The 26,799-nt window shown below is 35.6% G+C and overlaps 1 protein-coding gene across 7 annotated transcripts in view; it reads left to right on the top strand.

Moving 5' to 3' along the window:
* NFXL1 (nuclear transcription factor, X-box binding like 1) overlaps window positions 1–26,799 on the top strand; it is a 55,968-nt gene that overhangs the window by 15,088 nt on the left and 14,081 nt on the right. For all 7 annotated transcript variants that reach the window (XM_042251377.1, XM_042251374.1, XM_012179925.3 and 4 more), the window contains exons 12-18: window positions 2,813–2,903; window positions 7,420–7,540; window positions 7,772–7,931; window positions 9,184–9,275; window positions 19,013–19,034; window positions 19,762–19,902; window positions 23,863–24,029. In XM_042251377.1, coding sequence (XP_042107311.1) covers window positions 2,813–2,903; window positions 7,420–7,540; window positions 7,772–7,931; window positions 9,184–9,275; window positions 19,013–19,034; window positions 19,762–19,902; window positions 23,863–24,029 — 794 coding nt within the window. The remainder of the gene's footprint in view (window positions 1–2,812; window positions 2,904–7,419; window positions 7,541–7,771; window positions 7,932–9,183; window positions 9,276–19,012; window positions 19,035–19,761; window positions 19,903–23,862; window positions 24,030–26,799) is intronic.

Below are 26,799 nucleotides of genomic sequence, written 5' to 3'. Positions count from 1 at the left end.
ACAATGGTGTCCTTTTGTCCTGTGCATAATTCTTTTGTCTTGATTCTCTGGCTGTTTCTCTTCCTTGACTAAAACGTCATAGCAGTGTTAGCAATGTTATTTGGTTTTGTAGAGGCTTAACTTCTGCTGTTCAGATCTTATCTGTAGAAACTTGGTTCAGTATAAGGAGTATTTTATTGAGTCTGTAGATTTGCAGTTTTTTCAAGCCTCTTTTATTATTATAAATTATCCCTCTCTCTCTGGTAAGATACCTTGTTCTTACATTTATTAAATACAGTGATTTCAACTTTGTTTTTCATAGTGTTAATACAGTATATCTTTCCCATCCTTTTGACTTATTCATATCTTTATATTTAAAGTGAACATCTATGCAGAGCACTTAGATTTTTTTTAATTTTATTTAATCTTTAGTGTTTAATTTGAGTGTAGATCATTGACATTTCTTATGATCTTTAATAAAATGGTTGGATTTAAATCTATCATTTTGCTATTTATTTTGTTTGCCCATCTGCTCTTTGTTTCTTTTCCTTCTCTTGTGTCTTCTGTTTAATTGAGTGTTGCTTTTCAATGATTCTACTTTACCTCCTTTATTTGATTCTCACACATTTTATACCATTTTTAAAAATAATCTTAAATATGTTGTTTTTGCTTTAAATAGGTATCTTTCAAAGAATTAGAAAAATAGGTAATCTTTTATATTTATCATCAAACTCATGACTTTTGCCATTTTTCATCCTTTTATAAAGATTCAGGTTTCTATCTGGTTTCATTTTCTTTTATCTGAAGAACTTCCTTTAACACCTTTGGAGTGCTGTTCATGGAGTCTTTCAATTTTTGTAAACTCTCTTTAGCTTTTGTTTGTGAAAAATAGTTTTACTGTATGATTTTTATTTGACAGTTTTCCCCCCATACGTTAAACAATTTTTGTTATCTTTGTTCTTCTGTATGTATCTTTTTTCTCTGGCTGTTTAAAAAGATTTTTCTGTTTATCATTAGTCTTCAGGAATTTATTAGTGATTTCCTTTGTATTGCCTTCTTCATGTTTCTTTTGCTCAGCTTTTGTTGAGCTTCTTGTATTTCTTTATAGTTTTCATCATACTTATGACATTTTCGATCTTTATTTCTTCAAATATTTCTCCTATTCTTTGCTTTCTGACATTCCAGGGATGTATATGTCAAACTACTTGAGGGTCTATAGTTCTAATGCTTCACTGATGCTCCATTTATTATTTAGTCTTTTTAAGGTTCATATTTTATGTTAGCTTATATTGCTTTATCTTCAGGTTCACTAAGTTTTCTTTTGCATTGTATAATCCCATTTTTAATCCCATCATGTATTTTCTCGTCTCAGACGGTATTTTTTCATCTGAGACTTGGAGTTGTGTCTTTTTCATCACTTCCATGTCTGTCCTTTTCATGCTTATGCTTTCTTCTATTGTCATCAGTATAGGTGGATAGGCTATACTTCACATGCCTATTTTAATGTCCTTATCTACTAATTCTGTCATCTGTCATTTTTGGGTCTATTTTTGTTGATTGAATTTTGCTTTCCTTTTGGGTTATTTTTTCCTCCTGGGTCACTTTTGATTGGTTTCCAGATATTATGAACTTTATGTTTTGTGCTACCATTTCTCCACAAATTCTAACCATACTGGCTTCTTAACCTTGAATTTTGTCTCCTTAAATTGGTGAGACCACTGGACTTTGCTTGTGATTTTTCTCCTTGTGCTGCAGTGTGGAAACTTCCAGGTCTATGAAGCTTGTGCTATCATAGGACTCACCTTTTTTGTTTATCTTTTCATAGGGTTTCTGTCCAATGTTGCCTAATTGTCCAAAATCTGAAAACTTTTGTTTGATATATTTTGTCTGATTTTCTAGTTGTTTAAAGCAGGAGAGTAAATCTGGTCATTATTGCTCATCATGGTGAGAAACAAACACCTAAAACGCTTATTGCAGTGATCTTCTTTTCCCCCATTGGCACTGGGAAAGTGATAGGCACATAGTATTTTTTGGTAAATACTTACTGAATTGAATGAACTATTTTAACTTCTAATTGCCTTTCAATAATGTATATTTTGTTTTGAGCTATTTTTATATTCTGAAACGTTTTCTTAAGTAGGTTAACAAACCCATGTTTCCTTAAGACAGTTGTAGTCTGTATTTCGTTTCCAAGGTTTGGATATATGAGAAGTCAAGGAGTTAGAGTGGCAGATGAAACTTTTAAGTAATTGCTTTGTGTTCATGAATGAAAATTGGGACAAGTCTTAGACAGCTATATTTCTCACAGATTGAAAACTAAGAAGTAACAAACTAGAGAGTGCTGAAGTCAATTAGCCTGTCTCTGCTTCTTTCCTTTAGTTAGACTCTGATTCTTTGGTTTGAAAATAATTGCCCACCTAATTTATATAATGCACTGGCTTTATTATAGTCAAATCTTAAAAATAGGCAGATTGTTTGCCTAAATTGATTGTAGAGTTTGACCACATGCATTCCTATGGTTAATGTTGTCAGTCTCTGCATAGATAAGTAGAAGAGAATCTCTTATGGAACTATTTTAAATTATAGAATAGTTAACTAAAGGGCACATAAATTTAGCTTGATTTCACTAAATTAGGTCATTGTCTATTTAAACTTACAAGTTCATAGTATAATGTATTCTACACAAGAATGTTAATACTCTTGAATATTCTTATTCTTATAGTGAAAAGAACAATCTTTTGATTTCCCTAATTTCTGTGAATAACTAGTAATGACATTCATATTATGTATGATTTTCAAATTATCTGTTCTTTATATATTGCTTTCCCTTCAGTGTTGCCCTGGAAACTGTCCACCTTGTGATCAAAACTGTGGACGGACTTTAGGATGTAGAAACCATAAGTGTCCATCTGTCTGCCATAGAGGTAAAATTTAATAACAGCTGTAATTTTATGTTTATATTTACATAGTGCTTTATAGTTGATAGAGAGCTTTCACATTTATTATCTTACTCTCAACAATCTTAATACGTTAGAGTAGTCACTAGTATCCTTATTTTATGGTCGAGGACATTTAAGCTGAAGAGGATTCAGTTATTTCCTTAGGGAATTTTCTAGCAAGGCACCATAGCCAAGATTTGAACCCAGGCCTTCTGAATATAAACTTTAGTTCTTTCTGTAATACCATATTGTTTCCTTTCTTCTACCCAATCTTCCCCATATAGTTTTTAAGCTAATAGGTTTTTCAGTACTATTTTGAATTTTAGACATTTATATGAAATTAAGTTTAGTAAAGGAATGAATATATTCTTTCCAGTGAGTCTCAAAATTTTTTATCTCAAGGCCCTTTTACACTCATTTTGGACCCAAAGACCTTTTGTTAATATGGGTTTTATCTATTGATATTTATTCTATTTAAAATTAAAATATAGTAACATTATTTTATTTAAACATAGTAATAACCCATTACATCTTAATATAGTAACTTTTTTGCATGTGAAAAATAAGTATTTTCTGGAAAAAAAAATTGGTGGGAAGAATGGTATTTTGTATTTTTGCAGATTTCTTTAATGTCCAGCTTAGTAGAAGATAACTGGATTCACGTATCTGCTTCTGAATTCAATCTATTGTGATATCCCTTGTCACATAGCTTCTGGAAAATTCTAATCTATGTATAAGAGATCTTGCACACCACCTGAAAGGGTCTCAGGAGTCCCTAAGTTATTAGACACTGAAAACTGAGTTAACTTTACTCATTTGGAGTATGTTAGTATGAAGTGAAATCTCCGGAAAGATAGTATATGGTCTTGGGAAGAGCATGGACTTAAATTAAGAGGTCTGAGTCAAGTCTGAACTTAGTAGCTGTATGACCTTGGACAAACGACTATACTGTTTTTTTTTTTTTTTTTCCTTTGGGATTAGGTGGATGCCAAATATCTCTCTTAATGTCTTCATCCTTTCAGAAATCTTGGAAGGTGAATGACATTAGTGTTGTTCTGTGTAAGGAGGAAGAAGGCAAAGACTATTGGCCCAAGGTTATAGAACTAGTTACAGAGTCAAGATGTGAACCCAAAACGTCAATAAGTATTTTTGAGTGTCTTCTAAGTACTAGGCACCGGGATTACATGAGTGAATGATTTGACAAAGTACCTGCTTTTATGGAACTTATTTTGTAGTTCTCCCTTAATTAGAATAAAAATAAATAAATTAGTACAGAATATCAGATAGTGACAAGTATAATAAGAGAATTAGAGTGAAATTAAAATTGTGTTAGTGGAGATGATATATACTGCTTTACTTAGTGTGGTCAAGTAGGATGATGTGTGAGGGGGACCCTGAGAGAAGTAGGGATCAGATGCTGTGGAAATGGGGATGGGGCGATGGGATTGCAGATGCCTTAGGACAGAAACATTTGAGAGGACGGAAGTGACTGTCCAAGGAGATGAGGTCAGAGAGAGGGTGGGATAAAGGACTGCTGAGGAAAGGAGAATATGTCTAGGGCCTCAGAAGCCACTGTTAAAACGTGGCCTTCACTTTAAGTTGAAAACTTGACTGGTTGTATGACCATCAAAGAAATTAGATCAGTAGTTGAGAATTTTCTCACCAAGAAAAAAAAGGCCTCATTGATATTTACACATGATTTTTAACAGATAAACGTTTAAGGTATATATAAGTTTAATCTCTTTGTAAATTATTTGATAGTATATGTAAAAAAGGATTGTGCCCCAGCTCTTATGTATCTTACAGAGAAAGAAAGAGAAAATTACAGGTCAATCTAACTTATGAACATGTTTGTGAAATTAGTTTTAACCACTCAAATCCAGCTAGATGGTATTAAGATATCCATGCGGTAATATATGGTTGGTTTAAGAATAGTAAATCTAATACGTTTCCACTACACTAATAGACTAAAGGAGAAAAGAGATCATTTTAGTAAATGTCTGAGAAACCGTTAGTAAAATTCAAAATCCATATATGATGAAAACTTAACCAGGAATAGAGGAGAGCATCATTAACCTGATATATAGAGTATCTGCAAAAAGCATAAAGCAAGCATCATACTTAGTGGAGAAATGTTGAAAGCATATCCCCATCTTGTACTCCTTTGAAGCAGATCCCATAAATACCCATAAATGCATCTCTAAAAGATGGATTCTTAACCTGAAAATAGTTAATCTGTTTCTTAATATCAGCAAATATGTGGTGTTCACATATCTTCTTGTTTCATAAATACCTTTATTTTTTTACTTCAGTTTGTATGACTCAGAAATCTTACTAAGATTGACATTGTAGTTGGTTGATGTCTCTAAAGTCTGTTAATCTGTAATTTCCCTCTTTTTTTATGATTTTCCATCTTTTTCTTTTGTCACTTAAGAAACTAGATTGCTTTATACAGTTTATAGAGTCTGGGTTTTTCAGAATGCATCTCTGTGGTATTACTGAATTTTTGGCACTTTCCTCTGTATTTCCTATAAACTGTTAGTGGGACTAGTGGTTTGATCAGATCTAGGTTCAATTATTATTATTATTATTTGGCAGAATGTTTATTTTAAAAAAGCTAATTAGCCCCTAACAAAATTTATCTTAATGGAAAGTATATGAAAATACCATTGTACAGCTCTTACCACAATTGCATAAGATATGTAAAATCATTATTTTATGTCATTTCCCATTATTCTAGACACCTTCATAATCTAAGTTATACTGTAACTCATAGGAAGAGCATGCTATCTGCATGTTTGCATTGTGAATATATGAAAGTTCAATGTATAGTTCTTTTAAGTTTAAGACCGTCTATGGTTATGGTTCCAGAATTATTGGGCTTTTGACCCACTGGTCACTATAACTCTATGCTCCTTTTTCATTTAAAAAATACTGTAACTGAAGTTATTTTAGTTTATCTGTCACGTTGTACAAGTGTCTGTAATGGGTTCATTATGAAGACTGTTGAGGGAAATTATCCCTTATTCTCAAGATTTAATTAAGAAAAAAACCTAATACTGAAGTTTAGGATGGCAAAAAGATGTTTGATAAGTTTCTCTCTGAATTGCTGAAGATGAATGAAAATTATCATTGTTAAATGTGGAAATTGATACAATGTGCTGAGTAAGAACAGACATAAATACTGCTATTAATTTCAAAAAAATGTGACATCTAGTCATTCTTTTGGAAGGAACAAAATAAAGTTTGTTCAGGTGAGTCAGGATGACTTGGTTTGCATTACCATCAAGATAATACTTCATTGGATTATACTTACCAAAACTCTGAAGTCTAAGTCTGGTAATTTGTATGATACATGTGTGTTTTTTCCCTATGATGTTGTTTGTTTTCTTTTTCTGTGGTCATTATTTAACTTATTAAGTATTTTAAACTTTTGTTTGTTTTGAACTTACAGAATCTTTAACCAGACTATTTTTTATCATTAATCTGTTTTTTATTAGGTTAACTGCTGTTCAGTATTTTGCTTGGTCCTGACACCTAGGCAGCGATGTCTTGAGATACTTACTTCCTAGTTGAAGACTCTTTATTCCTTTTTTATTATTTCATTTTTAATGGGGTGCCCTACTGGGAAAACAGAGTAGAAAGAAAGCCCTTAAGAGAATGTCAAAGCCTTGGGGAGAACTTTTTAGCCCATTTTAAAAGATTTCTTTTAAGTTGGTTTTGTGTGTTTCTACCAACCCATAACAAAAGAAGGTGAAAAACTAAAACTCTAAAGACGTTCCCTTTTGAAATATTTAGAAGAGAATTATTTGGAATTATAGCCTAAAATGAGATTTTACAATTTAGTCTTTTCTCAGAGCATGAGTAATGGAAAATTGACTGTACTTGTTAATAATCTGATGAAAGAAGTCACTCATATTGGGGAATTTATCTTAAAATAATGTACTTGAATAAATGTATGTATGAAATTAAGCCAAAAAGATTATTGCTAACAGATTTTCCAAAGACTTAGCTCCATTTTGCTTATATAATTTTAATAATGTGTTATTTGTTACTTAGAATAGAACTTTTAGCAAATTTTAAGGAAAATTCTAAAACTTTTTGTTGAAGTACCAGTGTAGATACAGAGAAGTATACAGATGGCAAGTGTACAGTTTGATGACTTTTTATAAACTGAACCTACCCATATAACCAGAACTCACATTATTAAGCAGAACATTACCAGCATTTCCAAAACTATTTTTGTGTCCTTTGTAATCATCATCCTGATTTTAAACAAAGTAGATTTAGTTTTTCCTGTTTATTTTATGTAAATGGAATCATACTCTTGGTGTCGAATTTCTTTTGCTCAGTGTTATGTGTGAGGTTCATTCAGACTGGTTTTATTCTCATAGTAGAATCCCATTGTGTGAATATACTAAACTTATTGATTCTGCTGTTTATGGGAATTTGGATAGTTAAGGAACTTTCTCTTTAAGTTTCAGACATTTTTTTTTTTCAGGTAGTTGTTATCCTTGCCCAGAGACTGTAGATGTGAAGTGCAATTGTGGTAATACAAAGGTGACAGTACCCTGTGGCCGAGAACGTACCACAAGACCCCCCAAGTGCAAAGAACAGTGCAGGTTAGTACAAAGCTCTGCACAGACTTACATCTGGTATCTTAGAGATTTAAATTCATATCGATTTTTAATTTTGTTAATATTTTCAGTTTTGCTTTAATGTTCTAAAATATTAATATTCACAATATGTCATTCTGTATGGAATCAGAATATATATATAAATAAATAATTGCACTTTAGATATAATTGTTCAGTGATCAAAGTAATTAAAAAAAATTGTATTTTATAATTTAGTCGGCCACCAACTTGCCATCATACAAGTCAAGAAAAACATCGCTGTCACTTTGGCTCTTGTCCTCCATGTCGTCAACCTTGCCAGAAGGTTTTGGAGAAATGTGGTCACTTATGTCCTGCTCCGTGTCATGATCAAGCATTAATAAAGCAAACTGGCAGGGTAAGAGAACAAATATTACTAAGAGATAATGCATTTCTCTGGGTTAGGTTTTCTTAATTTTACTTAGTCATACAACAAGCGATGATTAATTACTTGAAAGTGAAAATGAAGTCGCTCCGTGGTGTCCGACTCTTTGCGACCCCATAGACTGTAGCCCACCAGGCTCCTCCGTCCATGGGATTCTCCAGGAAGGAATACTGGAGTGGGTTGCCATTTCCTTCTCCAGGGGATCTTCCCGACCCAGGAATCGAACCCAGGTCTCCCACATTGCAGGCTAACCTCTGAGCCACCAGGGAAGCCCGATTAATTACTTACTGGGTATTAAACACTGTGATAGGAGCTGGGTCATAGGTATAGGGCTTCTCTGGTAGCTCAGCTGGTAAAGAATCTGCCTGCAATGCAGGAGACCCTGATTCGAGTCCTAGGTCGAGAAGATCTGCTGGAGAAGAGATAGGCTACCCACTCCAGTATTCTTGGGCTTCCTTGGTGGCTCAGGTGATAAAGAATCTGCCTGCAATGCAGGAGACTTGGGTTCGAACCCTGGGTTGGGAAGACCCCCTGGCGAAGGGAAAGGCTACCCTCTCCAGTATTCTGGTCTGAGTCCATGGGGTTGCAAAGAGTCAGACATGACGGAATGACTTTCACATATGGTTTAAGACTTGACCTTCTGTCTTTAGAAGCTTACAGTATAGAAAAGAAAAGAAACCAATAAACAAATGTTTGTAAGAACAGCATAATAGTCATTTTATAATCATGCAGATGAGTTTGTGGGTCCTCCATATATGGTGGTTTAGGGTTATAAATATCTCCTAATTTTTTCAAAGATTCCTTCACACATTCAGCAAATATTTACTGAATTCTTACTATGTGTTAAGCATTTTTCTAGGTGCTGGGGAGATAGCAGTGAACCAAACAATGGAGGTTAAATTCCATTGGTGGAATTTAGATTTTGTGATTCTGTTTTGTTTTGTTTTGTTTGGGCTTATAAGAAGTGGAGGATGCTATGCTGCCTTTGTTCTGTTATTTAAAAACTGCAATCTGCCTCAATTTTTAATATAAATGTGTTAGAGGGAAACAATGTAGTGGAATTTAAGGATGTAGTAAAATATTTCAATAAGCACAATTTGTTGATTACTTGAAAAGATTTCAACCTGCTTGAGCAGAGGATTTTTGGAACTGTTTTCTTAGATTCTTAAACTGGCCATACAATTTAATTCCTCTGACTTAAAATTGGTATGTATTTTACTTGTAGCACCAGCCTACAGGCCCTTGGGAACAGCCTTCTGAACCAGCATTTATTCAGACTGCATTGCCTTGTCCTCCATGTCAAGTTCCTATTCCTATGTAAGTATTAGAATTTTAGCTTTTTTTTTACTTTTTAATTTATTTTTGTTGTGGCATGTGGGATCTTTAGTGGCAGTATGTGAACTCTTAGTTGGCGTATGTGGAATCTAGTTTCCTGACTTGGAAACTTGGGCTCTCTGCATTGGGAGCAGAGTCTTTAAGATCTTTTGACATAGTCCGAAGCATATCTTAAGAAACTTCTCCCCTTTTTCTTTTTGTAGTTCATTATTATTTCAGGCCTAACCTGTAAAGTGGGCTTCCCTAGTGGCTCTGGTAACCTGGTATCTCTTCCCTGGTAGCCTGTAAAGTAGTCTGTCTTTCTGTTTCATTCTTTTCCAAATATATTTTGCATACTGCTTAAAATATTCCTCTAGATAACTTTTTTTGAGTCATTTTCCCCAACTAGCGTTTTAATGGGTCAGTATAGCCACTCCTACTCTTCTTTTGGTTACTGTTTGCATGGATAAATGGACAGATTCTTAGAAATACGTAACTGTACTGAAACTGACCCAAGAAGAAGTAGGAGATCTGAGTATAACTAGTAAAGAGAGTAAATTAGTAACAAAAACCTTACCACAAAGAGAACCTCAGGACCAATGACTTCACTGGTGAATTCTACCAAACTTTTAAAGAGTTAACACCAGTGTTTTACTCAGGAGGGACGCTTCCTGATGCATTCAGTGAGGCTAGAATTTCCCTGTTAATAAGAAAAAGACAGGAAAAATACAGTCCAATATCCCCTTTTTAATATAGATACAAAAGTTTTTAGCTAGATATTAGCAAACTAAATCCAGCAATGTACAAAAAAGAATTACATACCATGGCCAAGTGTGTATATTCCAGAAATATGAATTTGAATCAACCTCAGTCATTCATTCATCAATGATTGATTAAAATCAATCAGCTTAGTTCTTCATCAGTAGAGTAATAGGCAGTTGATAGATGCAGAAAAACATTTGACAAAATCTGACACATTTTCTTGATAAAAACACTCAACAGTCTTGGAGTAAGAGGGAGCTTCCTCAACCCAATGAAGGATAGCTATGAAAAACCCATAGTTACCATCACACTTAATGGTGAAAGATTTAAAGGTTTCACCCTGAATATCAGGAAGAAGACTAGGATGTTTGTTCTGCCACTTCTGTTGAATGCTTTACTATAGATACTAGCTAGAGCAATTAGACTAGAAAATGAAGAAGTAAAACTGTTTGGATTTTCAGATAACATGATCATGTGTATGGAAGATCCTAAGGAATCTTTCCAAAAATTATTAGAGATATTAAATGAGTTTAATGAGGTTATAAGAAGCATGAATATACAAAAGTCAATTCTATTTTCTATACACTAACAGTGAACAATCTGCAAATTGAACTAAGGAAACAGTTCCATTTCCAATAACATTAAGAAGAATAAACATTTTGTTTATTTAATAAATTTGATAGAAGAAATCCAAGATTTCCACACTGAGAACTATAAAACGTTGGTAGAATTTAAAGAGGACCAAAAACTATAGTACTGACATCCAGATAGACATAAAGGTCAAGTGCATAGAGCTGACAGCCCAGAAGTAAATGCATACATTTATGGTCAGTTGATTTTTGGCAAGAGTGTCAGAATAATTACATAGGGGAAAGAATACTTTTTGTAACAAATGGTTTGGCGACAATTGAATATTCACATGGAAAATGAGCTCAAATTCTTACATCGCAGCATATGTAAATAGTAACTCAAAATGGATAAGAGGCCTACAATTAAGGACTAAAACTACTAAACTCCGAGAAGAAAACATAGAATAAAATCTTTGTGTCCTTGGGTTAGGGATTGTTTTATTAGATATGACACCTGAAACATAAATAAGAGAAAAAATAAATTGGAGTTCATAAAAAGTAAGTCAGAGGACATTATCAAGAAAGTGCACATTAAGGACACTATGAAAAAATTGAAGATAGCTCACAGAATGGGAGAAAATGTAAATATATATCTTATAGGAGTATATTATCCAGATTATGTAAAGAATTCTTAGACTGAGAGACAAAAAGACTAATAATCCAATTTCAAAATGGTCAAAAACTTAGAATAGGCGTTTCTTCAAAGATCTACAAATAGATAATTAATACATGTGAAAAGAGGCTCCATGTCACCAGTTAGGAAAATATACATCAAAACCACCAAGAGATAGTATTTTATACCCACTAGGAATGCTAAAATAAAACAGACATATGATGTGTTGGTGAAGATGCGGAGAAATTGGAGCCGTTATACATAGCTATTGGGAATGTAAAATGGTGTAGCTACTTTGGAAACAGTTTGGTAGTTTCTCAGGAGACTAAACAGAGTCACCATATGACCCAATTTTGCTTTAGATCTATACCCAGGAAAATTGAAAATATATGTTCACAAAAACTTGAACATGAATGTCCATAGCAGCATTATTACTAATAGCCCCAAAAGTGAAGACAACTCAACTGTCTGTCAACTGATGAATGGATAAGCAAAATGTGGTTTAGTCATACAATGGAATATCAGTTCAGTTCAATTGCTCAGATGTGTCCGAATCTTTGTGACCCCATGGACTGCAGCATGCCAGGTCTCCCTGTCTATTGCCAACTCCTGAAGTTTACTCAAACTTGTGTCCTTTGAGTTGGTGATGCCTTTCAACCATCTCATCCTCTGTTGTCCCCTTCTTCTGCTTTCAGTCTTGCCCAGCATCAGGGTCTTTTCAAATGAGTCAGTTCTTTGCATCAGGTGGCCAAAGTATTGGAGTTTCCGCTTCAGCATCAGTCCTCCAATGAATATTCAGGACTGATTTCCATTAGGATGGACTGGTTGGATCTCCTTGCTGTCCAAGGGACTCTCAAGAGTCTTCTCCAACACCACAGTTCAAAACCATCAATTCTTTGTTGCTCAGCTTTCCTTATAGTCCCAATTCTCACATCCATACATGACTACTGGAAAAACCATAGCTTTGACTAGACAGACCTTTGTTGGCAAAGTAATGTCTCTGCTTTTTAAATGCTATCTAGGTTGGTCATAACTTTTCTTCCAAGGAGCAAGCGTCTTTTAATTTCATGGCTGCAGTCACCATCTGCAGTGATTTTGGAGCCCAGAAAAATAAAGCCTCTCACTATTTCCATTGTTTCCCCACCTATTTGCTCTGAAGTGATGGGACCAGATGCCATGATTTTAGTTTTCTGAATGTTGAGTTTTAAGCTAACTTTTTCACTCTCCTCTTTACTTTCATCAAGAGGCTCTTTAGTTCTTCTTCACTTTCTGCCATAGGGTGGTGTCATCTGCATATCTGAGGTTATTGATACTTCTCTTGGCAGTCTTGATTCCAGCTTGTGCTTTATCCAGCTCAGCATTTCTCATGATGTACTCTGCATAAAAGTTAAATAAGCAGGGTGACAATATACAGCCTTGACATACTCCTTTTCCTATTTGGAAGCAATCTGTTGTTCCATGTCCAGTTCTAACTGTTGCTTCCTGACCTGCATACAGATTTCTCAAGAGGTAGGTCAGGTGGTCTGGTATTCCCATCTCTTTAAGAATGTTCTGCAGTTGTTTTGATCCATACCGTCAAAGGCTTTGGCATAGTCAATAAAGCAGAAGTAGACTTGCTCATGAGTGTCTAGGAGTCTCTGGCTGAGATGTGGGTTGGCAGTGGCCTGCTGCAGGGCTGGGAGCACTGAGTGTAGCAGTATATACATGGGACCTTTTGAAGGAGGTTGCCATTATCTTCATTACCTCCACCATAGGTTGGCCCCAGGTAAATAACAGGGAAGGAACACAGCCCCACCCATCAATAGAAAATTGGATTAAAGATTTACTGAATAGGGCCCTGCCCATCAGAACTAGACCCAATTTCCCCCTCAGTCAGTCTCCCCCATCAGGAAGCTTCCATAAGCCTCTTACCCTTCTCCGTCAGAGGGCAGACAGACTGAAAACCACAATCACAGAAAACTAACCAATCTGATCACATGGACTACAGCCTTGTCTAACTCAATGAAACTTATAAGCCATGCCATGTAAGGCCACGCAAGATGGATGGGTCATGGTGAAGAGTTCTGACAAAACGTGGTCTACTGGAAAAGGGAATGGCAAACCACTTCAGTATTCTTGCCTTGAGAACCCCATGAACAGTAGGAAAAGGCAAAAAGAAAAAAGATAGGACACTGAAAGATGAGCTCCCCAGGTTGGTAGGTGCCCAATATGCTACTGGAGATCAGTGGAGAAATAACTCCAGAAAGAATGAAGAGACAGAGCCAAAGCAAAACAACACCAGTTGTGGATGGGACTGGTGATGGAAGTAAAGTCTGATGCTGTAAAGAGAAATATCGCATAGGAACCTGGAATGTTAGGTCCATGAATCAAGGCAAATTGGAAGTGGTCAAATAAGATGGCAAGAGTGAACGTCGACTTTTTAAGAATCAGCGAACTAAAATGGACTGGAATGGGTGAATTTAACTCAGATGACCATTATATCAACTATTGTGGGCAAGAATCCCTTAGAAGAAATGGAGTAGCCATCATAGTCAACAGAAGAGTCTGAAATGCAGTACTTGGATGCAATCTCAAAAATGACAGAATGATCTCTGTTTGTTTCCAAGGCAAACAATTCAGTATCACAGTAATCCAAATCTATGCCCAGATCAGTAATGCTGAAGAAGCTGAAGTTGAACAGTTCTATGAAGACCTACAAGACCTTCTAGAACTAACAGCCAAAAAAGATGTCCTTTTTATTGTGGGGGACTGGAATGCAAAAGTAGGGAGTGAAGAAATACCTGGGGTAACAGGCAAATTTGGCCTTGGAGTGCAGAATGAAACAGGTGAAAGGCTAACAGTTTTGCCAAGAGAACGCACTGGTCATAGCAAACACCCTCTTCCAACAACACAAGAGAAAACTCTACACATGGACATCACCAGATGGTCAATACCAAAATCAGATTGATTATATATTTTGCAGCCAAAGATGGAGAAGCTCTATACAGTCAGCAAAAGCAAGACCAGAAGCTGATTGTGGCACAGACCATGAACTCCTTATTGCCAAATTTAGACTTAAATTTAAGAAAGTCGGGAAAACCAATAGACCATTCAGGTTTGACCTAAACCAAATCCCTTACAGTTATATAGTGGAAGTGACAAATAGATTCAAGGGATTAGGTCTGATAGAGTGCCTGATGAATATGGACGGAGGTTTGTGACATTGTAAAGGAGGGTGTGATCAGGACCATCCCCGAGAAAAAGAAATGCAAAAAGGCAAAATGGTTGTCTGAGGAGGCCTTACAGATAGCTGTGCATAGAAGAGAAGGGAAAGGCATAGGAGAAAAGGAAAGATATACCCATTTGAATGCAGAATTCCAAAGAATAGCAAGGAGAGATAAGAAAGCCTTCCTCAGTGATCAATGCAAAGAAATAGAGGAAAACAATAGAATGGGAAAGAGTAGAGATCTCTTCAAGAAAATCAGAGATACCAAGGGAACATTTTATGCAAAGATGGGCTCAAAGGACAGAAATGGTATGGACCTGACAGAAGCAGAAGATATTAAGAAGAGGTGGCAAGAATACACAACTGCACAAAAAAGATCTTCATGACACAGATCATCATGATGTTGTGATCACTCCCCTAGAGCCAGACATCCTGGAATATGAAGTCCAGTGGGCTTTAGGAAGCATCATTATGAACAAAGCTAATGGAGGTGATGGAATTCCAATTGATCCATTTCAAATCCTAAAAGGTGATGCTGTGAAAGTGCTGCACTCAATATGCCAGCAAATTTGGAAAACTCAGCAGTAGCCACAGGACTGGAAAAGGTGAGTTTACATTCCAGTTCCAAAGAATGCTCAAACTACCGCACAGTTGCACTCATCTCACAGACTAGTAAAGTAATGCTCAAAGTTCTCCAAGCCAGGCTTCAACAGTACGTGAACCGTGAACTTTCAGATGTTTAAGTTGGTTTTAGGAAAGGCAGAGGAACCAGAGATCAAATTGCCTACATCCGTTGGATCATCCAAAAAACAAGAGAATGTCGAAAAATTATCTACTGCTTTATTGACTATGCCAAAGCCTTTGACTGTGTGGACCACAACAAACAATGGAATATGATTCAGCCATAAAAATGCATGATTTTTTGATATATTTTCATGTTACATGGTTGAACCTTGAAAACATTTCATTCTAAATGAAAGAAGCCAGACACAGAAGGCCACATAATAAATTTATATGAAATGTCCATAATAGGCAAATCCATTGAGACAGAAAGTAGGTTAGTGGTTGCAGAGTCTGGGGATAGGAGACCATGGAGAATGATTCTAATTGTTTCAGGGCTTTGGGTCATGAAAATATTCTAGGATTAAGTCGTGGTGATTTTAGTTACACAACCTTGTGAATACACTAAACACCTCTGAATTGTACTCTTTAAAAGTATACATTTTATGGTATGTGAATTTTATCTCAGTTTTAAAAAGGAGAAGAACATGTATAAAGATCCTTCTAACTCTGATATGATTTTTTAGTAATATGCATAACAAAATTATTGTAAAGTATATATTAAAAATATTACTTGTCACATGAATTATGAAGGTAATATAATTTCTTATTACTATACAGTGTTTTTGTTTTCCTGTCCTCTTGTTTTAAAAATAACATTACATTTGATAATAATTTGGCCATGTGGTATAAGAATTCTGAAGATGTATGTATAACATATATAATATGTGCTGTATCATTTAGGGTGCCTTTAGCTTCAAGTAACAAACTAAATAAAAAGCAACATGGTAACATTTATTTCTTGCACAGTTAGACTGGTGTTAGAACTGCTTCATAGTTGGTTAATCTGATTAATTCAGATACCTCATTGAGGGCCCAGATTTTGTCCTTACTTTGTATCCTTTGTATAGTCTTTGCTCTCTGGGTATTTGCCTTTCTGATAAACTTCCCATCCAATTAGTAAAGTTTCCAAAGGGAGAAATGGAAGCTGTTTGTGCCTTCAGCCATCATTTTCTTTAAAGACTGTGGAAATTTTTCTCATAATAAAATTCTTCTTCACTTTTCATTGGCCGGAGTTGGATCACATGACAATTTCTAGTCTCTCGAAAGGGACATAAAATATTTGCTTTGTTTTTTTAAATGGACTTTATTTTAAAGATGACTTTTTAGGTTTACAGGAGAATTTCACAGAAAGTACAAAGAGGTCTTGTTTTCCTGCCATTCACACACTGTTTCCCCTGTTTTTAATATATTACATTAGTGTGGAATTATAGTCTTTAAAAGTATAAACTTTATGGCATGTGAATTTTATCTCAGTTTAAAAACCAAACACACACACATATATATAAAGGTCTTTGTAACTGTGATATAATGCTTTTTCAGTGGCATGTGTAACATAATTATTATTATGAAGTATATTTTGAAATGTATTATTTGTCACATGAACTATCCAGGTACTATAATTTCTTTCTTAGAGCAGAATTTTTTATAGCTAAGGAACTGATACTGATACATTATTATTAACTAAAGTTTATAGTTTACATTAGGATATACTTTTCCAGTTGTATGTGCATAATCTCCTGCCTGCGTCCACCATTACTTACCATACAGAATAGTTTCACTGCCCTAAAAACATCCTGTGCTACACTTGTTCATCCCTCACCTGCTTGCCCCTCAAGCCCCTGGAAACTGTTTATCTTTTTCTTTCTTTTACTGTCTCTAGAATTCTTCCTTTTTCAAATTGTCCTGTAGTTGGAATCCTACAGTATATAGCCTTTTTAGCATGTTGCACTTAATAATTTACATTTAATTTCCTGTATGTCTTTTTATGGCTTGATGGCTCATTTCTTTTTATTGCTAAGCAATATTCCATTGTTCCACAGTTTGTTTATTATTCACCTGTTGAAGGACATTTTGGTTGTCAAAGTTTTAGCAGTTATGAAGAAAGCTGCTGTAAACATTCATGTCTAAGTTTTTTGTGGTCATATTTTTCAACTCATTTGGGTAAATGTTTAGGAGTGCTGATTCTGGATCATATGGTAGACCTATGTTTACCTATATGAGACAGCGCCATTTTGCATTCTCTCCAGCAGTGTATGAGAGTTCCCTTTGCCCTGCATCCTTACCAGCAAATATTGTCAGTGTTTTGGATTTTAGCTGTCCTAATGGGTGTGTAGTAACAGCAACATCTTATTGCTGTTTTAATTGGCATTTCTCTAGTGGTAAATGATGTTGAACATCTTTTCATATGCTTATTTGCCATTTGTATATATATAAAGTGTCCTCTGTTCAGATCTTGCCCATTGATTTAATTGAGTTGTTTGATTTATTATTATTGAATTTTAAGAGTTCTTTTATATTCTGCATACAAGTCCTTTACCAGCTGTGTTTTTCCAAATATTTTCTCCCAGTCTGTGGCTTATCTTTTCATTTAAGTGTTCTTATTTAAGTGCTTATGGCAGAGCAGATGTTTTGGGTTTAATGAAGTCCAACTTAGCCATTTTTCTTTCCTGGATTGTGCTTTTGGTGTTGTATTTAAAAAGTCATCACCAAACCCAAGGTAACCTAGATCGTCTCCTCCTTTGTTTTATAGTTTTGCGTTTCACATTTAGGTCTTTGATCCATTTTGACGTAACTTCAGTCAGGTATAAAGTCTGTTTGTATTTTTTTCCATGTAGATGTTCCTTTGTTCCAGCACCAGCTATATGCTGAAAAGTCTATCCTTTCACCGTTTGATTGCCTTTCTCTGTCAAAGATCAATCGACTATCTTTGTGTGAGTCTGTTTCTGGGCTCTCTGTTCCATTGATGTGTTTGTCTGTTCTTTCACTAATACCATACTATCTTGATCACTGTAGCCTTGTAATAAGGTTTGATGTTGGGTAGTGTCAGTTCTTTGCCTATGTTCTTCAGTACTGTGTTGGCTATCCTGGGTTTTTTTGTTTTTCCATAAAGACCGTAGACTCAGTTTGTTGATATCCACAAAATAACGTGATGGGATTTTGATTGTAATTGTGTTGAATCTAGATGAAGTTGGGAAGAAGTGACATTTTAACAGCATTGCACCTTTCTAAAGATGAACATGAAATATCTCTTCATCTATTTAGGTTTACTTTTATTTCTTTCATCAGTGTTTTATAGTTTTCTTCATATAGATCTTATTATTTATTTTGTTAGATTTATATCTAATAAGTATTTCATTTTTGTGTGTGCTAGTATAAATGGTGAAAGTGAAAGTTGCTCAGTTGTTTCCTACTCTTTGTGACCCCACGGACTATACTGTCCATGGAATTCTCTAGGCCAGAATACTGGAGTGGGTAGCCTTTCCCTGCTCCAGGGGATCTTCCCAATCCAGGGATCGAACCCAGGTCTCCCGTGTTGCAGGCGGATTCTTTACCAGCTGAGCCATAAGGGAAGCCCAAGAATACTGGAGTGGGTAGCCTATCCCTTCTCCAGTGGATCTTCCTGACCCAGGAATTGAACTGGGGTCTCCTGCATTGCAGGTGGATTCTTTACCAACTGAGCTATCAGGGAAGCCCGGATATAAATGGTAGTGTGTTTTTAGTTTCAAATTCCAGTTCAGCAGTTGGCTTTTGTATATTAACTTTGTATCCTGGAATCTTTCTATAATCACTTATTATTTCCATATGTGTTTATTTTTTATTGTTAATTTAAAAATCAGTAGAGTTAGCATCTTTGCTTTAAAATATTCTTTTTGAAGAATGTATAATGTTTTCATTTTTTTTCTTATAGGGAATGTCTTGGAAAACATGAGGTGAGTTCCAGGCACAAGCTTTAACTAAAGCTTACAATCTATTAATATATTCCTCTTCTGTATGATGGCTATTAGAAATAACAAAGTCAATGTATTGTCTTTTTAGTGCTCTAAAGAGTGTAAGAGTTTGTCTACTAAGTATTCAAAAATATACAGTGCTTTTATTTGAGAATTAGCCTATGAATATGCATTCACTACAGAAGCATTATATTGTTGAGTTTCCCTTTTAGGAATAGGATATTCTGCTTCTTGGCATTCATTCTTTGGATTTTTTTTGATAGATTACTTTGATTTTGATAGTAATTATTAATGAAATATGTTAGATAGAACTTGTTCTCAAATGAATAACAATCCTTTTGGAAACATGCTTCCAGTAGGCTCTGTATGTGTGTACGTTGCTGCTGCTGCTAAGTCACTTCAGTCATGTCCGACTCTGCGACCCCATAGATGGCAGCCCACCAGGCTCCCCTGTCACTGGGATTCTCCAGGCAAGAACACTGGAGTGGGTTGCCATTTCCTTCTCCAGTGTATGAAAGTAAAAAGTGAAAGTGAAGATGCTCAGTCGTGTCCGACTCTTAGCGACCCCATGGACTGCAGCCTACCAGGCTCCTCCGTCCATGGGGTTTTCCAGGCAAGAGTACTGGAGTGGGTTGCCATTGCCTTCTCTGGTGTACGTTGCTAATTTTCCTTTTTTTCTTAAAAATTTTTTTTTTTCTTAAATTTTAAGGTGAGCCCTCTACCATGTCATGCTGTAGGACCTTATTCTTGTAAAAGAGTTTGTGGACGAACCTTAACTTGTCAGAATCATGTATGTACGAAAGAGTGTCATAAAGTAACTGAAACAGATTCCTGCACTGACAAAAAAAAGGTAATGTCCTTGGATTGAATGTATACATGGTTATGATATGCTTAAAACACTTTCTTTTAATAATTATGCCATAAATATTTTGCTATAATTTCTCTCTCTTTTGTTGCCCTCATCCCTTCTCCTTCCTTGCTTTTCCTAAGACAGCCAGCTTTAACACTTGGCGTATATCTCTCTGTATCTTTGTGCTAGCTCATAATAATATGCCTTTTACTTTGGTACTCTTTACATGCTGTACCTGTGTTACTACATAGGATTTGATTTTATGATAAAAGTACAGAAATTGTCCTTTTTAGACAATAGCGGCAGTATCACCTCTACTGCTATCCGTTTATATCTCAAAGTTTTGTCTGGAGCATTTGCTCTCAGCTGTTTTTTAACTCTAAAATGGGTAGTAGGTGACGTTCACGATTTTAATAAATTCTCTGTTGGCAGTAAATAACATCACAAATATGGGATATGTGTAAATTGTGTGAGATTTACTAAAATTAGCATTTTACAAGCATATGAGATATCAACCTTAAAAAAAAGTCTAAAAGTTGCCATTTTGCATAGAAAAACAAATGTAGCTAATCAAATTTCAAATAATATAAAATTTTATTTTTAAAATATTGTTTTTTCTTAGGTGTCCATTTTGTAGGGAATCCTAATAATTTAGCAGTGTGCTTAATAAGGAATAATGTCAAACATTTTTAAGCTTCATTACTAAGTAATGTTACATTAACAGATGTTTAAATTATTATATGAATTGTGTTATTGAAAATTTCACTTGCGTTGTTAGATGTTTTGATCTTTGATTTGGTAATTATAATACATGGCAACATAAATGTCCGTAGTATATTCTTTTTTGTGTGTAAATATATGTGTAACTTGTATTGCTTATAATTTCTTCATTGAGCTATACCTTGATCCTTAGTCAAAATACTGTCATGATAAAATGAGGAAGATACTAGACTTATAAAATCGAACTAATATAATGATTAGAATCTCTTTAGAGAATAGCTGATGTATGATATATGGCCAGAATATCAACTGAATCAGAAAAAATTCATTTAAAGAAGTGGGGAATTACAGTTACTTTGGATTACTTGACATGGCTTCCTAGACAGTGAATTGCTCTGGCAAAATATGAGTTATAAATTATGTGCAATTCTTCTCAATGTAGCTACAAGTTCATCCCTATCTCACATTCAGGGAAGGCTACTGCAGTGTACGTGAATGAAAATTATTTTGGAAGATAACTTTGTAATCATTCTAATTTATGTATTGAAAATTAAATAATTCAGAAACTTTTAAAATTCTTTACTGTAACATTTCAATTGAGTCTCCTGTAGGTCCTGCTTTATCTTTTCTCAGTATATATGAAGATATTCTGTTACAAGTTCTTTATAGTCCCCTACTTAAATATAAATTCCTTGGGTCAGGGACCCTCTCCAATCTGCATATTCCTAGTATATGGGACAATACCTGGCACACAATGCTGAATAAGTATTAATAGAATAAGTTAATATATATTTTTTAAAAAAGAAACTATAGAGGAATGTTTGATAATTGAAACGCTTTTTCTTTGTAATCCTGCATGTCAAAAATAGCTTAGAATTTTATGTCAATTAAAAAAGACATAGAGATGCTCAACAAAGTCCCTCTCTGGTCTAGTAATTTAATAATTTACCTAATATGTATCTACTAAAGAACTGAATTTGTGTTGGTTGTTATTCAGTCGTGTCCGACTCTTTGTGACCCCATGGACCACAGCACGCCAGTCTTCCCAGTCCATCACCAACTCCTGGAGCTTGCTCAAACTCATGTCCATAGTGTCAGTGATGCCATCCAACCGTCTCGTCATCTGTCCCTTTCTTCCCCTGCCTTCAGTCTTCCCCAGCATCAGGGTCTTTTCCAATGAATTGGCTGTTTGTATCAGGTAGCCAAAGTATAGGAGCTTCAGCATCAGCACCAGTCCTTCCAATGAATATGCAGGATAGATTTCTTTTAGGATGGACTGATTTGATCTTCTTGTTGTCTAAGGGACTCTCAAGAGTCTTCTCCAACACCACAGTTCAAACGCATCAATTCTTCTACGCTCAGCCTTCTTTATAGTCCAACTCTCACATCCATACGTGACTACTGGAAAAACCATAGCTTTGACTATATAGACCTTTGTTGGCAAAGTAATGTCTCTGGCTTTTTAATATGCTGTCTAAGTTTTAGCTTTTCATCTAAGGAGCAAACGTCTTTTAAAGTCTTGGGTGCAGCCACCATTTATGGTGGTTTTGGAGCTCAAGAAAATAGTTTGTCACTGATTCCATTGTTTCCTCATCTGTTTGCCATGAAGTGATGGGATTGGATGCCATCATCTTAGTTTTTTGAATGTTGAGTTTTAAGCCAACTTTTTCATTCTCCTTTTTCATTAAGAGGCTTCCTCTTCACTTTCTGCCATAAGGGTGGTGTCATCTGCATATCTGAGGTTATTGATATTTCTTCCGGCAATCTTGATCCAGCTTGTGCTTCATCCAGCCTGGCATCTCACATGAATAAATGAGAGCAATTGACATGGATACTGTGCAAATAGGAAAAGGAGTACGTCAAGGCTGTATATTGTCACCCTGCTTATTTAACTTAATGAAAGTGAAACTTCCATTAACTTAAGTGAAAGTGGAGAGTGAAAAAGTTGGCTTAAAGCTCAGCATTCAGAAAACTAAGATCATGGCATCTGGTCCCATCACTTCATGGGAAATAGATGGGAAACAGTGGAAACAGTGGCAGACTTTATTTTTTTGGGCTCCAAAATCACTGCAGATGGTGATTGCAGCCATGAAATTAAAAGATGCTTACTCCTTGGAAGAAAAGTTATGATCAACCTAGACAGCATATTGAAAAGCAGAGGCATTACTTTGGCAACAAAGGTCTGTCTTGTCAAGGCTGTGGTTTTTCTAGTAGTCATGTATGGATGCAAGAGTTGGACTGTGAAGAAAGCTGAGTGCCGAAGAATTGATGCTTTTGAACTGTGGTATTGGAGAAGACTCTTGAGAGTCCCTTGGACTGTAAGGAGATCCAACCAGTCCATTCTAAAGGAGATCAGCCCTGGGTGTTCTTTGGAAGGAATGATGCTAAAGCTGAAACTCCAGTACTTTGGCCACCTCATGCGAAGAGTTGACTCATTAGAAAAGACTCTGATGCTGGGAGGGATTGGGGGCAGGAGGAGAAGGGGATGACAGAGGATGAGATGGCTGGATGGCATCACTGACTCGATGGACATGAGTTTGTGTGAACTCTGGGAGATGGTGATGGACAGGGAGGCCTGAAGAGTCGGACACGACTGAGCGACTGAACTGAACTGAACTGACATGGATACTAAGTTATGAGGGTTAAACATTTTTATTATCATCCCCAAATTCAGCCATGATTACAAAAGAGGAGCTTTGTTGAGCTACATTAAGGTCCATTTATTTGTAAATGTAATTTAATCTTGTCTCACTGAAGTGCATTCAAAAATAAATTAGACTGCTAGTCATTTTCTTTCCCTTGTGTATGTGTTTCTCCTTGGCCAGATGTGATTAATATTCCTAGAACATTGATTGCTTTGGTAATTTTTATTCATGTGTTAACAGTGTTGATTTCTTTAGTTAGATGATGGTCATACTTCTTGAGTGGAAATTAGTAAGCTATTGCTGTTTCCTCCCCACCTCCTACCACTGACTAGGAAGTAATTTACATTTTAGTAGGAAAGCTTCATGTAATCAAGTCCATTTTAAAGGTGAAGCAGTTATGGTCCCATTGATAATCCTGCTGATATTCATTTGAATATTTTTAGAAGAGTGTAAGCATAGCACCATTTTATTAACTGAATTTCTGAGAGCTGCAGATGTCCTTTCTTTCAATGAGATACAAAAATTTTATAGCTTTAGCTGTATAGAAATGTTAGATTTCTGTATTTCAATGGTTTATTTCATTGGTACTTACCAGGCTGGCCCAGAATGCCTTCACTGTGAAGAAGGGTGCTCTAAATCACGGCCGTCGGGTTGTCCTCATCCGTGTGTCCTGCCATGTCACCCTGGAGAGTGTCCTCCATGTGTTCAGATGCTTAGAATAAAATGTCACTGCAAGATCACAAGTCTTTATGTGGAATGTAGGTCAGTAGACTGAAGAAATACTCTTGTTTTACCAGCCATTTTAACTGTTATCTTTTTTTATAATTCAGAACCTTTAATACAATACTTTAAGGAATATTTTTCAGTGTGGTCCTTAGAGGCTGGAGGCCTTTATTTTCTGGTAGAGATCTGGAAGGAAGAAATGTAGGCTGTTTCACCTTCCAGATACTTTACCTAGATTTTAATCAGGGAAATTCTGTTTTTTCCATTTGGGTATTTCATGTGAGATTTTGTTAGGAAAAAGCTTGCTTTTAGAAAAACAACAGAAGCACTCCTATAGCAGATTGTTCAAATACCAGTGTCAGCTAGGGTTTTGTTGGTTCAAAGTTGACTTGCGCGTAGTTACTTAGGTGCGATTTTTAAATCGTAGATTTAAAAGGTAGGCTTTTGTTTATTGCAGATGTTACTGTTATGGCAGTTATCATACTAGGATATGACTTCTATATTTTCCTTACTTAAAAATGCAGGTTTTGCTTGTGGATTATGTGGAGGGAAATTTTTTTTTTTCATTTTTTTTCTATTTAATCATGATCTGACATAATTAACCATTTCACTAAAGTCTGTCAAGTGAGATTTTTGTAAGTATGTTTTACTCAAATTAAATTTTGGAATATGAGTTTATTTCTGACTTTCTGGACCTTACTTTCAGAAAAATGGTAATCAGTTTAGTTGCTCAGTTGTCTCCTACTCTTTGTGACCCCATGGACTGCAGCACTCCAGGCTGCCTGTCCATCACCCAACTCCTGGATCTTGCTCAGACTCATGTCCACCGAGTCAGAGATGTCATCCAGCCATCTCATCTTCTGTCGTCCCCTTCTCCTCCTGCCTTCAATCTTTCCCAGCATCAGGGTGTTTTCCAGTGAGTCATTTTCATATCAGGTGGCCAAAGTAAATGCTGATAGTATCTTAAAAATTTTTTTGTTACTTATACTCTGCGGCTGCTAAGTTGCTTCAGTCGTGTCCAACTCTGTGACCCCAGGGATGGCAGCCCACCAGGCTCCTTTGTCCCTGGGATTCTCCAGGCAAGAATACTGGAGTGGGTTGCCATTTCCTTCTCCAGTGCATGCATGCATGCATGCATGCTAAGTTGCTTCAGTCGTGTCCAACTCCATGTGACCCCATGGACAGCAGCCCTCCAGGCTCCTCTGTCCACAGGATTCTCCAGGCAGGAACTGGAGTGGGTTGCCATTTCCTTCTCCCACATATACTGTAGACTCATGGTTTAAATTGGGAAGTCAGATTTTATTCTTTTTAAATACTAAAATTATTTTGTTGAAATTAAAAAATTACAATTTTTAGTTTTAGAAATTTTGTAAGAAGTAGTTAAGGGGACAATATTGCTTTATTAACGAGTGTTAGTGATGAAAAGAGGCTGTTTTCTTCTTTCCTTTTTTGGGACTGTGCCCTCTGTGAATCTTAGTTCCTCAACCAGGGATCGAACCCATACCTCTTGCAGTGGAAGCATGGAATCTTAATCATTGGACTGCCAGGAATGTCCCAAGAGTTTGTTTTCTTTGGTCTTGCAGTGTCCTAAATTTGCCCCTCTGGCTTCTTTTTCGTTTGTCATGTGGTCTCCAAAGGACACCTCCTTTTACCTTCTTCCACAAAGCATTGCCTTTCTAACACTGGCTCCTTGATTCTTGCATACTTTTTAAAAGCGTCTTCTCTTGCTTTGATTTACCAAGATTTTTTCAGTATTTTTACATTTGTGGTAGACTTTTTCTTCCTGGTACAACATTAGCTCATTCCCTGTCTCCTCATACCTCTCATTTTTTCCACAACTCTACCAAGCTGTCTGTGAAGATTTGCTATGGGAGCTTGAGAAATAGCTCTGCTAGGAGTTGGTGTTTATTTGTCTACTTACAGGTCATTTGCAATTTGTAGAAATTTCTATCTTCTAGTTTTGCTGACATCATGGAATTTCGGTGATTCTGTTTGTTATTAATGAGCTGAATGATTTTGGCTAGAAATGTTTGGAGGTAGATGGCTTGGAAGTGGTTTCCATTACCACAGCTATAGAGTTCTTTTTTTTCTTTTCTTGAATCCATGGTTTTATACAGAATTCTTCAGTCAGTATTTTTTCTGATAATTTCATTTACTTTCCATTTCCTAAGCCATCTTTTCCTTTTAGTCATTTTTTGCTTCATGCAGTTTCTTCTATAGAAATTAGTTATAAAAAATACAGGCCTTGAAAAACTTGTTTCTAATTATAGAGAAACAGGAACAAAATTATCTCTTTAAGTTCAGAGGGGAGCACTTTACTTGTAAGAATGAAAATATAGAGCCAGTATGAAAACTTTAGTTGCAGAGCCAGTATAAAAACGATGTTATTATTACATGAAACTGTCAAGAAAATTGCCTGTGTTATCTAGGATACAAGTTTTAGCTAATTTGATATAGATACTTAAGATAATAGTTTTGACATTAGTGAGGCTAAACTTATGGTGTATTTTAGCAATTATGTCTAGTGAAAGGAATAGGAAAACAAAGAATAAAGGAAAAGAGAAGAAAGGTAGAAGAGAAAAGTGAGATGTATGATGGGGATGTTTAGACTGTCATTGGTTACTGACTCATGTATCTACTGTTCAGCTAGCTCTTTGTTAGAAAGTAGTTTTATTCATTGGTGTTTATGACTTCAGAGTTACCCCCTGTATCAGATATAAAAGCGCAGACTGATTTCAAGTGAACTGATATAAAATAAATCATTTTCTAACATTAATAAATAGCTTAATCCAGAATCAACTGAAAAAAG

This window comes from Ovis aries, chromosome 6, assembly GCF_016772045.2.
Source record: "Ovis aries strain OAR_USU_Benz2616 breed Rambouillet chromosome 6, ARS-UI_Ramb_v3.0, whole genome shotgun sequence".
Classification (NCBI taxonomy): domain Eukaryota; kingdom Metazoa; phylum Chordata; class Mammalia; order Artiodactyla; family Bovidae; genus Ovis; species Ovis aries.
This window is presented reverse-complemented; position numbering and strand designations above follow the sequence as displayed.